This window comes from Panthera uncia, chromosome B4 (genome assembly GCF_023721935.1).
Source record: "Panthera uncia isolate 11264 chromosome B4, Puncia_PCG_1.0, whole genome shotgun sequence".
Taxonomy (NCBI): domain Eukaryota; kingdom Metazoa; phylum Chordata; class Mammalia; order Carnivora; family Felidae; genus Panthera; species Panthera uncia.
In genome coordinates, this window is record NC_064809.1 from 113,947,742 (window position 1) to 113,964,067 (window position 16,326).

Genomic DNA, 16,326 nt, shown 5'->3' on the forward strand with positions numbered 1-16,326 from the left:
ACTAGGCAAAGGGCAACTATTAGGAAGAGAACAACTGTGGAGAAACTATGGGTTGAACAATGATCAGAGGTTGAACAGGAATGGGAGATGTTGGTGTTCCAACCAACCACAGTGGAAAGGTCTATTTAACTATCCGAGAAATTTAGTAGAAATCCCAGAAAGCCTAGGTTTTATGAATGGGGTTAAACTAGCACTACAGTAGCATACTTCATGAGAAATATAATGACATAAACGTTATTTAAACTTTTTCTAGTAACCTCTTGGACAAAAAGTAAAAAAGTGAACAAAATTAATGTAAATAAAATATTTTACCCAATATGTCCAAAAATGATCATTTCAACACAGAAAATTATTAATGACATAGTTTACAATCTTTTTCATACTAAGTCTTTGAAATTCAGTGTTCATTTTACACTTACAGCACACTTCAATTTTGACTAGTCACATTTCAATTATTTAATAGCCCTATGTGGTTAGTGGATTTTGCATTGAACACTGGTGTCCTAGAGTAAGGGGTACTCTAGCTCTAAAAACAAAACTTAAAAACAAACCTTGAAAGTATCACACTGAGATGCAAGTAAATTAACTATTTTAGCAATATTCAATACTCCATCATGAAAGAGAATAAAAGTCTTTCAGAGTAGTGTCTGTAGTTTCTAGCCTAAGATAGCAAATCACAAGACATGAGAATTGGAAAATGTGACTCTCGACTAGGAGAAAAAATTGTAAACTCAGAAATGAAAGAGATGATGAAAATAGGGGATAAGGACTTAAAAGTAGCTATAATGTGTTTAAATATTTAAAGGAAAACATAAATGTAGTAAGACAACAAATAGAAAATCTCAATAGAGAAATGGAAACTATAAAAAAAGAACAAAATGGAAATTCTAGAACTGAAGAAAATAGTATCTGAAATGAAAAGGTAACCAGATAAGCTTCATCGGAATTAGACACTATAAAAGTGACCTTGAAGGCAAAGCAATGAAACCATCCAAACTGAAGCAAAAGAGAAAAAAAAAAATCAAAATCAACCATATAAGACAATTTCAAGTTATCTGATTCTGTGTCTGGTGAGGTCCAGCTTCCTGGTTTATAGACAGCTGTGTCCTCACATAGTGGAAGGGGCAAGGGACCTCTTTGGAGCCTCTTTTATAAGAATACTAATCCTAATCATGAGGGCTCATTACAACATCATTCACAATATATTCCTAGTTCAACTCAGCCCACCTTGATCTTCAACACTAAAATAACCCTCAGTTCTTTTACAAGTAGTAGGGAACCATGATCAGGAGAGATGGGAAGAGGGAGTCTATGAATGGTACTGTCATTTGCCCTCCAGTATTTCATGTAGTTTTTATCTTTCGTTTATGAACTCTTAATATTGATTCCTATGTATCCCTGACTAATAAACACCTGAAACTTCCATGTAGGTAATGATACTCCTGACATTTTGGCCATAGGAATATTTCTTGGAACCATATATGTCTTTCCCAAAGTTCAGCCTAAATACATGGATGCTACATAGAGATTATGGGGAAGGTAAAGTTCTATTATTAAGTATCTATTCTCCAGTTACAAAAAGAGATAATAATATGTTTGAAGACAAAAGGTAACCTAGGATGTTGTTGGACAGAACTAAAATAGGAAAGGAATTATACCAGAGTACGTGGCAACAGAGCCACATGTAATTTCAAGAAACACTCTCTCTAGAACAAAAGAGGGGAACACTGCAAGAGTCACTAATAAAGTAAGTTTGCGATAAAGGATCCTTTGCTCTTTGAGCTGGCATTCAGGATAGTGCATCCCAATCTCTTGTGAGGATCCCTCTTTTGGTGCTAACAAAATTGCTGTCACTAAAGTTACCAGTAGCCTCCTGATAGCTAAAATCAATGCTCTAGTTTGAGACTTCATACTACTTAATCTTTCTTCAGCAGTTGATATAGTTGACCAAACTTTTATTCTGTAAACCCTTTTTTTCTCCTTATTTCTATGTGATTATTCTCTAAAGCATTTTCTCCTTCTTGTCCTATTATTTCTTTGTACTTTTTTTAACGGAATTTTCCACTCTTGTTTGTTGTAAACAAAATCCTCAAACATTAGTGTCCTTCTGGGTGGTTGTTTTGGGTCCTGTTCTCTTCTCCCTGAATTACCTCATTCATAGCCTTCTACCCAAGTCCTAATAACTCACATGTCTATATCTCCACACCCATATTTCTAACTGACTACTAGATATCTTTGTCTGGATGCTCTACAGGCATCTCAAACTTAAAATGCCCAATGCTTATCTTCGCCTCCAACTCCTACAAAACCTCCTCCTCCTCCTTTATTCCCTATCTCAGAGAGTGGTACCACTATCCACCCAGGAACCCAAGCCAGAAACCTGGGTGTGATCCTAAACTTCTACCTCTCCACATTTAATGGACCATTAAGTTCTTTTAAATCTATGTTCAAAGTGTTTCTGCAATCCAACCTCTCCTCTCTGGCCCCCCGACAGCCTTCTGTAAGTTCTTATCAATACTGTTATCAACAGTAACATCTTAGCAAGTCTCCTCTACTACAAGATTCTGTCATTTCCAATGTTTTCTTTAGAATAGAGGCCATTAGACTTAGAGATCTCACTGTTCAGAAAAGTCTAAAAAATGGTTTTGAGAACTGACATAGTATGGTTTTCTGTTTTTAAAAATTTTGTCAGGGCACAAAACCCAACATCATCTACTCTCACTACCATTTCATAGTAATTTAAAAGACTATTCAACTTCAAAAAATAGAAAGTACCATACCCTCGTTGAAAACAGTTCTTTAAATATATTTGCCTTTTCATTTTATTTTTTAAGTTTATTTATTTTGAGAGAGAGTGAGAAAGAGCAAGTGTGTGAGCCAGGAGGGCCAGAGAGAGAGGGAAGAAAGAGAATGCCAACCAGGCTCTGTGCTGTGAGTGCACAGCCTAACGGGCTTGATCTCACAAACCATGAGATCGTGACCTAAGCAGAAATCAAGAGTCAGACACTTAGCCGACCCCTATTTGGCTTTTTAAATGAAACCGTTTAGGGGCGCCTGGGTGGCTCAGTTGATTGAGCGGCCGACTTCGGCTCAGGTCATGATCTTGCGGTCCGTGAGTTCGAGCCCCGCGTCGGGCTCTGTGCTGACAGCTCGGAGCCTGGAGCCTGTTTCACATTCTGTGTCTCCCTCTCTCTGACCCTCCCCCATTCATGCTCTGTCTCTCTCTGTCTCAAAAATAAATAAACGTTAAAAAAAAAAAAATGAAACCGTTTATTGGATGGCAACCATTGCTCTAGAATTTAGACTGCCATCACAGTGATCTTTAGCTAGCTTGAAAATCTCTGTGTTACATAACCATTTAAATTTATCCATATAATCTACATGCATATCCTTTTCTGGCTTTTAATGGCACATAGTAATCATTTTATTTACATGTTATTGACATGTCTATTATCGCCTTCTATTTTAGACTTTTTTCTAAAATAATAAACTTTAAACATCCCTGTGACATATCACCTTCAGGCCTTACAATACAAGCTATCCTCTAGGGTAACATAAAAGGCCCTTTACAATCTAGTTGTAATTTACTCTTCAGCAAGAACTTACCATAAACATTCCATATTCTTTCATGCCTTTATGCCAGTGGCTCTCAGCTGGGAATAACTCCCTGCATCCTTCTATAAGAAGGCATTTGGCAATGTCTGTGTTATGATCTGAATTTTGTCCCCCCCCCCCCAAATTCACATGTTGAAGCCCTAACCTCTATGTGACTGTACTTGGAGATTGGCATGTGTGTGTGTATATATATACACACACACGGCATATGCATGTATATGCCGTGTCATCTATAGATTTTTAAAGAGTTGTATCACGTTTTAAACATAAAGATATGAAAAAAATATCCTTACCCTTAACATTAAGAAATCAAGCCTTCTCAATTTTTTTCCTAATATATTTCTTGCTAACCCATTGCCAGAGGTCAATAAAACATAAGAGTGCCTTAGGATATCTAGGCCATCAAATGATCCAGACAAATGTAAAATTTTTAGGAGCATGGCTTACTAACAGTAAAGTTAGCTAACATTTATCACTATTGTGTAAGACATTGTGCTACCATGAGTGCTTTCTCTCCATATTGAAATTTAATTTCCATATTCTATGTAGTACTATTATTATATTCATTTTAGAAATAAGGAAACGTATGTTAATGTTAATGTTAGTTAACACAAGTAAGAGAAGTGCAATTTGGAGAAATTAAGTGACTTGTCCAAAGCCATACCACTATCAAGGACTTCAAAATAAAAAGTAAGACTGGGGCTAAAAATGTCCATTTTTTGAATCGAGGTTTTCTTAGCAAAAAATACATTTCTGGACAAAATAATAAATATGTGTTATTGTATCCAGGCACCTGGATGGCTCAGTCAGTAGACCATGTGAATCTTGACTTCAAGGTTGTGAGTTTGAGCCCCATGTTAGGTATAGAGATTACTTAAAAATCTTTAAAAAATATATGTCTTATTATAATGCATTGACTTTAAAAATGGAAAAGTATCTCCCTAAGGAAAAAATACATTTTTATCTGCTTATCTAGTTAGCCATCTGAGACAAAATTACTTCATGTAGCCAGCTAGGAAAAATATTTTAGCCTGTACTGGTATTGAGTTACATTATTTACTTAGATTCTTAGTTCTCTTAGATTCTTTGAGATTTCAACATTTCTCATTCCTTTATCCTATTCAATTTCCTCTTGTAGAGAAACTAAATGAAGAAAAATGATGGAAATAAGGAGTGTAACGGGCTATTATTTTAAGTACTTACTCAGTTATCTCAAACTCTGGAATTTCCTGGAAAACAATCATCCAACAAATATCGACTACCATACTGTTGAGATATATATTGTTTTTATACAACTACCTTGAAGTTTAGTTTTCTTGCTTCTTTTCAGGAAAAAAAGGGGGAGAAGTAGAGTACAATCCCTTTCCAACAAAGAAACAGTATTTTGTCTTATTGCATTTTAGTAGCTTATTTTTTTAAGTGAACAAATTTTATTTTGACGTTGATAATTCTGTCAACCTATACCAGCACCCCTTTGTGAAAAGTCATTTATCAACCCTACAGTTTCTGTCCTCCAGGATCCTGTGTCTCCTCAACTGGGTCTGAGATAGTAGCCACAGTACAAGTATTTCCAGAATTTACAGAAAAACCGGGAAGATTTACAAAAAAATTTTGGAGGCATTTTGACGTAGCAGTATTACTTATAAGGATGTTAAAAAATCTTCTGCAGTAGCCTTGCACCTCAAAAGGGTGAGCTTTGATTTCTCCTGAGCTTAGTCACATCCTTGCCCCTAGTCTGAATATCTTCTAGACTGTTTTAAAATTCTTCACCTTTGTGATAGATTAGCTTGGAATAGAAAAGAATTAAATGACTTAAGTATTAGCATAAGTATTATTTTATTCTTATTTAAATTTTTGTCTCATTGAATGCTACACTTTCTTGAGGGTACAGATCTGTCCTTCATTTTTTATTGCCCATCAAGAAAAATTATTTCTAACCTACAATCAATAAATGTTTACTGGTTTGAAATTTCAATTGGGAAGGCAGAATACAGAATTATTAAACTTTTGGTGCCTGATGCCTGTTTGGATTCTATTCACTTGCTGTGTGACCTAAGTACACAAAACTTTCTAATTTCCTCAACTCAGAAGCGGATAAAATGAGAAAATAAAGTACTTGGAGCTTTTCAAGTGCTATTGATACAATGACTATTTCCTGAGCTCAGACTATGCTTTAGCTTAGAGGTAGGTGCTGGTGACAGAACACAAAATACACAGGGTGTTCTCTTCAGAGCCCAAGGTAGTTGGGGAGACAGACATAAACCAATTTACGAAACATATTATGTGATTACAAATTGCCATGAAAGGTTAAGAATTCAACGAGAGGTTGTAAAAGCAGGGCCTGATTTAGATTACCGAGGAAGAGTCTCGGAGGGAGTGGCATTTCAGCTGAAATTTGAAGGATGAGGACAGTCTCTTATTTCCTCACCTCCCTCTCATTCCTCAACTCTCTGGAGTCCGCCTTCCATCTCTCACTATCTAAGTAGCTGTTGCTAAGGTCACCAATGTCTTCCATGTTACTATATACAACTGACATTTTTCAGTCCTCTTACTTGACTTCCTAGCAGCACTCTGCGGTTAATCACTCCCTCCGTGAAACGCTGTTTTCCCTTGCCTTCTCTAATAATAAACGCCTCTTCAGTCTCCTTTGCAGGTTCATCACCGTAAGTGCTTGGACAGCCTCGTCGTGAACTGTAACTGTGAAAAACAACACAGTCCTTCTGAGTCCTAAAAAAAAAAAAAAAAAAAAAAAAAAAAAAGGTGTACAAGTGAACACATTTTGGGGCCCTCTTCTCGCTTTCGGCACGCTTCATAAATCCGCTAACATGACTTTTCGGTTTCAGCACAGACGTCCCTCTCTCTTGAGGGCTGGGCAAGCACAGGCATTCAATGTGCCCGGGGAATGCCCAAGGCGCGGGACAAAAAAGGTGTATGAGGCAGCCACTAGCACTTTAGCAGCCACAGTCCAGCGCTCCTCCGCAGCCTCGCCCAACACCCCTTCGCGCGCGATTCGCGCCGTCAAGTCCTCCGACATCCCAGCATTCCCTGCGCTCCTACCATCGAGAGCAGCTTCCGGCGTCGCTCGTGTAGGTGGGTGAAGAAGGAGCGGGCCCTCGCCGCTCTGTCTCACTGTCTCGCGCTCTCTCGGGCAACATGGCGGGTGTGGAGGAGGCAGCGTCCTCCGGGAGCCACCTGAATGGCGACCTGGATCCAGACGACAGAGAAGAGGGAGCTGTCTCTACGGCTGAGGAGGCAGCCAAGAAAAAAAGACGGAAGAAGAAGAAGAGTAAAGGGGCTGCCACAGGTAAAGGGAGTTTTGTATGTTCCCAGTCCCCGCCAGGGATTGCCGAACGGCTCGGCCCAGGCCCGGCAGGGGTGACAAGAGACTGGGGGACTCGGAACACTGCACTGGACTGATTCCCAGGACTGAATGTCTGTTGAAATCGGACTACAGATTCCCAATCTCGGGGAGAGGCGGCTTCTCCTTAGCTGGGACTAGAGAGTTGGTGGGGGTGGGGTGGGGGAGAAAAGGGTGCTTCAGCCTGTGGTGAGGTAGTTCTGGGGTTGCTGGGCCCTTATAATTGCCAGAACTCAGCTCCCACCCATACATACCGTGCAACGAACTTGAAGCTGTGCACAGGGCTCAGCTCTACCACCCGCCTCGCGGTGTGCCTTCCTCAAAAATCCGTTCTGACCCGGACTGTCGCCTCTTTGCTGAAGCAACCTGGAGCATATTTTCGTCAAGGATAGGAGAGGAGTGGGCAAATCTTCGTGCCTTGACTGCGCCTCCCCCCACCTTCCTGGTTTACAGAAGGATATTTGTTGCGGGCTGCACTTCTGGGTGTGTGTGTATGTGTGTTTGCCCACGCGCTCATGTCACTGAGTAGTAATTGCAGAATATATGGTAGTGGTGCGAATTTTCACCTGCCTCATCCCATAGCATCACCAAGCTTCAAGGCTTTTAGGTGTGAATTATGATGCCATTTGCCGGCAGTCCAGATAGAATATTCTGTGGGTTGGAATTGAACTTCTTTAAATCCATTGGTAAGGTAAGGAAAACAGCTGAAAGTTTACACTTGGATTACATTATGAGTTAGGAACTTAAAATATTTTGAGAAGTCGGTGTTTTTGTTGTACGTGGTCCTTCATTTTAGGGAAAAAAATGTTGTACCTGTTTCTAAAATCAGCCACACAAAGATTGAGGGACCAATGGAGAGGCCACAAGTGATGAAGGTGAAGTTGAGACAGGTTGGAAAGGGTTAATCTATAACTTTATGAAATTTTGATTAAATGGGAGTTGAAAAGGGAAAGTTGTGGGTGCTGAGACACTTCAAGAGAAAGTTTAATCCCTGGACATAAGTCGGCTGTTCCTGGCTTTCGGATGAAATCCAAACTCTTCAGTTTGTCCATTCAGGTGCTCAGTAGACTGACCCTAATATATTTTTAGCAGTTGTATCTCTCAATATGAACCCTCTACAGTAGCCAGAATATCACTTCAGTATGTGCTAAGTGGGAGTACTATCCCTTTATACACACAGCTATTGCTCCTACAGCTAGATTGTTGTAATCACTTGGGTGAGGTGGGGGGAGCTGGTCTTGTGCTGTTCAAGAATTTAGGTTTTTTAGTAATGGAATTATCTTTTCCTATTTGTTTTGATTTTACCCATCCTGGCTTGGCAACTTCTTCATGAAGATTTGAAGTTCCCAGTGTCTTGTCCAAATCCTCCTCTTGCTAAGACCTTCAGCATTTACTACCTATCTTAAGTACCTGTTTGGTTAATAAAGTGTTTGCTGTAGTCAAATTGTTAAGTACTTTAAAAAGTGAAACAACTTAAGGCTAGGGACCAACTCACATTTTCTTTTATTGTTTAGTTACTAGTACAAAGAAGGTGTAATGGATAGTTTATTGAATGGACAATGCTACTTAGATGTGGCAGATTTTTCTTAAGTAAATTCGATTATGTTCACAATAACGTTTCTGTTTTTGTTTCCTGAATACTTATCAGACAGGAAAGGACTTGTGTGTTCTCCAGGATCCTTAGAACATATTCAAATTGGAAAGTATCTTTATTAGATTTGACTTATGTTATATTTGATCAGCAGGGCAACAGGAACCTGATAAAGAATCAGGAGCCTCAGTTGATGAGGTAGCAAGACAATTGGAAAGACAAGCATTGGAAGAGAAAGAAAGAGATGATGACGATGAAGGTAAATGGTAAATTTGATTTTTGTGGTTAGAAAAGCAAGAAAATATGATATTCTTTAAACAAAATCTGCTTGTGTCCATATAGTTTGTGATTCTCTGATGTTTTACTTAATTGACATTAAAGCCTCAATATCACAGATAAAAAAGAAAAGGTATTTATAAGTAACTCTTAAAAAGTGGGATAGGTTGAATGTCTGCTCAAATAACACAGATCTCAACTTTTAAAAATGTACTTGGTAAAATACCAAGTAGTGGGTATCAAGATGAAATAAAAGGACTGTTTATTCAACTAACATTTATTGAGCAACTAATATGTACAAGGCACTGTCTTAGAATACTTTCACATGTGTTCTCATTTTACCTTCACAAAACCAAGCAAAGTAGGTGCTCTTTTCAGGAAATAATAGTTATGTCATTTGCCCAGTGTGACATAGCTATGTGTAGAACCAAAAGTTTCAAACCTAGCACCTGATTCCAAGTCTATTCCTTTACTCTGTATGAAAGCTCCCTCTCTTTATTTTCAAAGACTATATGGAGTGCCTCTAAACTCTATTACAAATTTCCCAACCCTAGCTTCTTGCCGTATGTTGGTCCTACAAAATTTCTTTAAAGACAAAAACTCTTGGAATTCTAACAGTTGATATTATCAGTAAGACAGTGGAGGCAATATTTGCTAAGGCTTTATTGTCAGGCTTTTTTGTCAGAAAGGGAGATGAGACTTTCCCATTCTTAATTGTACCGTTGTGACTTGCTGCTCTTCCTCAAGCACTGCCAACTTGGGCTTGTGCCTTATAATCCTTAGCAACACAAAAGCTTGCTGTACTTTAATTATTGTGTTAGGATAAGGCAGAGTAGTTGTCTCTCCTTTAGAAAGATAAACTCTATGTCTTCAAGGAGCTTATAGTCAAAATTTGGTGGGAAATATGCCAAGGTTCAAGGGAATAGTTAGCTCTTCCTTAAGCAAATCTCTAGTCCATTTTACCTTGGTTTGTGCTTCAAATTAAGAACATATTTTGAGCTCTTAGCAAGAAAGAAACTGTTAAATTCAAGGTTATATAATAGATTGCTGTAGGCCTGTGTAGAATATCAAAATGTTAATCTTGAAGAGTGTTCCTTGTTTCATTGCACCTCTGCAAAGTTGTGTGAATCTCTTGACATTGAAGGAGAAAAGTTTGATTGTCGGATTGGAAATCATCAATGTTTTAAAGACAATTTTTGGAGTATTGGTTTTCTCTAATTGAATTGTTTGCCTAATTTGTTTCAATAATAGTAATTATTGAAATGAATTAATAGTACTAATTCATACTAATTAGTAGTACCAATTAATAGAGTAGTACTACTTATCTATTGTGAGAGTTGTTTGAGAGGATAGAAAGTATTTCAGAATCTTTGTACTAAAGAAAAACTGATAGTGGGGTGGAGAGACAAAGAGCGGAAAAGATACACTGAAAGCTTATTGGAATTTGGAGATGGAATTGCGGGCTCAGTGATGAAGGAACACTCTTTGGAAGGAGTGGGACTTGAGTGAATGAAACCAAACAGAAGAGACCACTTTGGGGTAGAACAATGCTGAGAATGTATTCAAGATGTAGTGAATAGTGCAGACCAGCCATATGAGATGATTTGTTGAAGGAGCCTTGGAGCATTTTTAAAAGAAGAATGTTATAGGGGAGCCTGGCTGGTTCAGGCCATAGGGCATGTGACTCTTGGTCCTCGGGGTCGTGAGTTTAAGTCCCACATTGATAAAATAAAATGTTAAGGAAAAGAGAAGAATGTTATAAAAATAATTTAATCTGTATATATATGCAGGGTTGCTAGAGGAAATATACAGGAAAGGCTTGGAAATCATTTTGGAGGGCACTTAACAGCTTAGGCATGTGTTAATGATTTAAATTGGTGGGCATAAATGAGAATGGAAAGGAACGGTTCATTGGAATAGTGGTTGTGGAAGCAGAATTCAAAGGATGCAAGAGACTTTCAAACTGGGGAGAAGGAAGAAGAGGCATTAGTAGATTCTAGAGGTTTGAACATGGGTGACAATGTTGGTGCTGTTCACTGAAATGGTGAAGTAGAGAGGGAGAGTGGGTGGGGATTGGAGGAGGGAATTTGTAGGCAAAGGAGAAGGTATTGTGTTTAATTTTAGATGTGTTTAATTTGACACTGGAGTATTGGTATGAAAAGTTAGTCCCATGGGCAATTGGCAATGTTCTAGAAGTAATTCAATAAAGTTTTAAGTTAGGTTTTTTAAAAAAAAATTTTAACTATTTAAGTCCAGTGCAGGACTTGAACTCATGACCTTGAGATCAAGACCTAAACAGAGCTCAAGAGTTGGACCTTTAACCAACTGAGCCACCTGGGTCCCCTAAGTCAAGTTTATTAAGGTATAATTTGCCTAGGACTATATTCACCATTTTCAAAAAATACACTTTGTTTTGGAGAAGTTTTACTTGGGGTTCATAGCAAAATCAAGCAGAAGGTACAGAGATTTCCCATATACCCCCTACCACTACACATGCACAGCCTCTCCCATTATCAACATCCCCCACTGGAGTGGTGCATTTGTGACAGTGGATGAACCTATATTGATATATCATTATTATGCAAAGTCCATAGTTTATATTAGGGTTTACTCATGATGTTGTACGTTCTATGTATTTGCCCTTTATGAGTAATCGTTTGATGGGACGCCTGGGTGGCTCAGTTGGTTGAGCATCTGACTTAGGCTCAGATCGTGATCTCACCGTTCATGAGTTCGAGCCCCGTGTCGGGCTCTGTACTGACAGTTCAGAGCCTGGAGCCTGCTTCGGATTCTGTATCTCCCTCTCTCTGTTCCTCCCCTGCTCACACTCTTTCTCTCTCAAAAAAAAAAAAAAAAAGATTAAAAAAAAAAACGATAAGTATATCGTTTGGTGAGTTTTGACAAATGTATGCATTTGTGTTACCACAACCAGGATGTAGACCATTTTCTTTTAATGTTTGTTTATTTTTGTGACACACAGAGAGAGAGAGAGAGACAGTGCAAGCAGGGGAGGGTCAGAGAGAGGGAGACACAGAATGTGAAGCAGGCTCCAGGCTCTGAGCTGTCAGCACAGAGCTTGACGCAGGGCTTGAACTCATGAACCAGGGCTTAAACTCAGGAGCTGTGAGATTATCACCTGATCCGAAGTCGATTGCTTAACCGATGGAGCCATCCAGGCACCTCAAGATGTAGACCATTTTCATTTAACATTTCTATCTCCACAGAAAAGTTCCCTTGTACCCCTTGAAGTCTGTTCTCTGCTCTATACCCTAATCCCTTGAAACCTTTGATACATTTTTCTGTTACTGTAGTTTTTTCTACAATATTATATAAATGGAATTATTGTAGTGTGTGGCTTGTTTGGCTTATTTCCATTAGCATGATAATCTGAGTCATCCAGTTGTTGCATATGTGTCAGTAGTTCATTACTTTTTATTGCTGAATAGTATTCCAAATTCGTTTATCCACTTACTAGTTGATGGATATTTGGATTGTTTCTAGTTTTTGCCTTATGAATAAAGTTATTGTGAACATTTGTATACAAGGCTTTGTGTAGACATTTTCATTTCTCCTCAGTAAATACCTAGGAGTAGGTTTGCTGGTCATATGGGAAGTATATGTTTATAAGAAACTATCAAACTGTTACTTAGAGTAGCTGTGTCATTTTGCTTTCTGGTCAGCAGTGGTTGAGAGTTCCAAAGTGCTTTGAATCTCTTAAGCATTTGGTATTGTTAATTTTTAAATTTTAGCTTTCTAACAGGTGTGTAGTAGTATGTTATTGTGGTTTTAACTTGCATTTCCCTAATGATTGATGATGTTGAACATCTTTTCATGTTTTTGCCTTTCATATATCTTTGGTGAAATGTTCACATCTTTTGTCCATTTTTCAATTGAGTTATTTGTTTTACTGAGTTATAGTAGTTCTCTATTCTTGGTACAAATTCTTTATCTGATAAATGTTTTAATATTTTCTTTCATGTTAGTATTGTTTGCAGCAGAAAAGGTTTTAATTTTGATGAAATCCCATTTATTTTATTTATGGTTCATGTTTTTTGTGTGTTATCCAAAAAGTTAAATAATTGCTGTCTCTAGGGTCATGAAGATTTTTTCTTACGTTCTCTTCAAGAAGTTTTATACATTTTTATTTTTATTTATTTTAAAGAATGGAAAGGTTTTTTTTTTTTTTTTTTAAATCTTTATTTTTGAGAGACAGATAGCATGCAGGTGAGCAGAGATGGAGCAGAGAGAATTTTGAGCAGGCTCCACACTGCCAGTGCAGAGCCGGATGTGGGGCTCGAACTCATAGACCATGAGATCACGACCTGAGCCAAAATCAGGAGTTGGGACATTGAACCAACTGAGCCAACCAGCCACCCCAAGAAGTTTTATATATTTTTAGCTGTTATGTTGAGGTCTATGATCCATTAGAATTCATTTTTGTATATAGTGGAAGGTAAGAATTAAGGTACCTTTTTTTCTTGCATATGGATGTCCAGTTGTCATTCAACAAATGTTAATTGATTTGGACATAGTGCTAATCCAGCAATAAATATGAACAGTCTATACCTGTTAAGAATATCCTGGGATGCTGTGAAAGACTTACAAAAACATAAGTTGTGGGGCACCTGGGTGGTTCAGTGAGTTAAGCGTCGGACTTCAGCTCAGGTTGTGATCTCACTGTTCATGAGTTTAAGCCCCTTGTTGGGTGCTGTGCTGACAGCTCAGAGCCTGGAGCCTGCTTCCAATTCTGTGTCTCCCTCTCTCTGCCCCTCCCCTGCTTGCATTCTGTCTGTCTCTCAATAAATAAACGTTAAAACATAAAACATAAAAATAAACATTAAAATCAAAAATTTTAAAAACCAAAAATCAAAAATAAATAAACATTAAAAAAAACATAAATTGTGGCATGGTATAATGCATGGGAGTATAAGCATATATAGTTGACTATTCGGATCCAGGCTCTACTACCCTTCTGGCAATAAACAGTAGCTATTATTCCATACCGAATACAGACCTTGAACATTGGTCTCAGAAGAATGAGTATCAAAGGAGGAGCTGCTTCTTACCTCATTTTCAAGATGAAGAAACCATGGTAGAGAGAGGCTAAATAATTTGCCTAACATCACACAGCTGGAAGGACTTTTAGGGTGTATTTAAAACTGGATATATATCTTGAAGCATTTGTTTTAGGTTAAGTGTAGTGTTATGTACTGGTATGCTAGACATTGAATGTTCTTCCAGAGTAAAGACCATCTTGTTTGCTATTTTGCTCCTTTTACCTATTTGAGAAGTCAGGAAATTATTATTATTATTTTTTAATGTTTGTTTTTGAGAGAGAGAGCGTGTGCAAACATGAGTCGGTGAGGGGCAGAGAGAGAAGGAGACACAGCAGGTGCCAGGCTCTGAGCTGTCAGCACAGAGCCCAACATGGGGCTCAAACTCATGAACCATGAGATCGTGACCTGAGCCAAAGTCGGATGCTTAACCGAGCCACCAATCCCTAAGCAAATGTTTATTGAATGAATGAAAGTTACTATTAAAATTGTAGTGCAGAATATGTGAATTAGTGTTTTCTTTTTTAATTAAATTTTTTTTTTTTTTTGGAGCACCTGCAAGCAGGGGAGAGTGGTGGAGGGGGAGGGGAAAGGGGGTGAAGGAGGGAGAACCCTGGGATCATGACCTGAGCTGAAATCACTAGTCAACCACTCAACTGACTGAGGTACCAAGGCACCCTGAAAGTTGTGTTTTCTAAAAAAAAAAAGAAAAAAATTCATGTTAGGGGCTCCTGGGTGGCTCAGTTTGTTGTCTTGATTTCGGCTCAGGTCATGATCTCTAGTCAGATCAAGCCCTGCGTTGGGCTCTGCTCTGACAGCGTGGAGCCTGCTTGGGATTCTCTCCCTTCCACTCCCCTGCTCGTGTGTGTGTGTGCTCTCTCTGTCTCAAAAATGAATAAACATAAAAAAAATTTTTTACTGTTATTTTTCTTGAGCTTTTGAATCTAGAAACCAGTAATGCATAAGTTGGCAATGTTTGTGTTCCGACTGTGTTTCCATGTTTCCTGTACCCAATTTCATAAGGTTGAATGAACATAAGAAATTGCAAATTTCTGGGGTGCCTGGGTGGCTCAGTCGGCTAAGCGTCCGACTTCAGCTCAGGTCACGATCTCACAGTTCTTGGGTTTGAGCCCCGCGTCGGGTTCTGTGCTGACAGCCCAGAACCTGGAGCCTGTTTCAGATTCTGTGTCTCCCTCTCTCTCTGACCCTCCCCCGATCATGTTCTATCTCTCTCTGTCTCAAAAATAAATAAACGTTAAAAAAAAAAATTTTTTTTTTAAAAAGAAATTGCAAATTTCTAAGTCAAAAATTGTCAAATATTGGCTGTTTTCTATCACTCAATCCATTAAAGCCCTATATCATGTTACCTCCTTCTTTGTTAAACTGCTGTTTCCTATTTCTCATTTAGGTGAAAATAAGTAGGATAAAATAAACGAAAAGAACATTCATTTGTTGAATAGAGTGAATATTTATCATATGCTTAGTCCTGTGCCTTAGTTTAAGAAATGGTGTATAATCTTTAAGGAGCTCACAGACAAGTAGGGTCATTGTAGCTCCCTTATCATTTTGCAGAAAAAAAAAAAAAAAAAATATATATATATATATATAATTTTGTGTGATAATTATAATAGAAGAATATAGGTGGTAGCATGGTGAGATAATTTCTTTTATGACTCTTGCTTATCATTCTGGGAGTAGAAAATTTAAGCATTCGTTTGACATTGTTGTATGAGTGTGGATTTCATGATCTAAAATTATTGATGCTAGCCATGAGTTACTGCCACTAGGGGAAACATTTAAAAGAAGACTATATGGTGAACATACTATTAAACTGTTAACTTCTAATTGTTGCCACAGCTTCCTATTCATCCCTGTTTCATAGCATTGTGATTTGTGGGTAGATTGGCGTACTTCATGAGTGTTGAAATTTATTGAGCAGCCTTTTTAGAAATTCAGAAATTCCAGTCTATTTTTTGGTACCCTTTATTTAAAATGTTTTAGGTCACTATTTATTTAATCTTGGCCATAATAGTATCCTTTATCTTTTCTCCAAGTTCAAGAGAATGGCATGGGCTTCATAAAAGATTGTTATAAAAACTAACAGATAGTGGTTACTTTAGTTACTCTTTTGCCAACTATTTTTTCAGATAGTTCTTAATCTCCATTTTTGGGCATCAGGTTCTTTTGAGAACCTGACAACTGAACCTAGGAAAAGCGTATATACCCTCTGATTTTTGTGTACATTTGACCCAGAAGGACTCTTTCTTTAATAACAACTATACAGGAAAAGATATTTAAAATTTTTTAATTTTTAAAAAAAAAATTTTTTTTTTAACGTTTATTTATTTTTGAGACAGAGAGAGACAGAGCATGAACAGGGGAGGGGCAGAGAGAGAGGGAGACACAGAATCTGAAACAGGCTCCAGGCTCTG

General features: G+C 38.0%; 2 protein-coding genes across 4 annotated transcripts in view; one reads left to right on the forward strand and one right to left on the reverse strand.

Annotated features, from left to right (window-relative positions):
- Window positions 1-6,562, reverse strand: part of LOC125920318 (uncharacterized protein C3orf20 homolog) — a 186,579-nt gene extending 180,017 nt beyond the window's left edge. The window contains exon 1 of the mRNA XM_049627471.1: window positions 6,168-6,562. The gene's annotated coding sequence lies outside the window, so the exon portion shown is untranslated. The remainder of the gene's footprint in view (window positions 1-6,167) is intronic.
- Window positions 6,563-6,679: 117 nt separating this feature from the next.
- The window catches only part of METAP2 (methionyl aminopeptidase 2), a 30,954-nt gene continuing 21,307 nt past the window's right edge, over window positions 6,680-16,326 (forward strand). For 2 of the 3 annotated variants that reach the window (XM_049627501.1, XM_049627504.1), the window contains exons 1-2: window positions 6,680-6,919; window positions 8,716-8,823. In XM_049627501.1, coding sequence (XP_049483458.1) covers window positions 6,769-6,919; window positions 8,716-8,823 — 259 coding nt within the window. In that variant the 5' untranslated portion in view covers window positions 6,680-6,768. The remainder of the gene's footprint in view (window positions 6,920-8,715; window positions 8,824-16,326) is intronic. The other variant, XM_049627502.1, reaches the window with a different exon arrangement.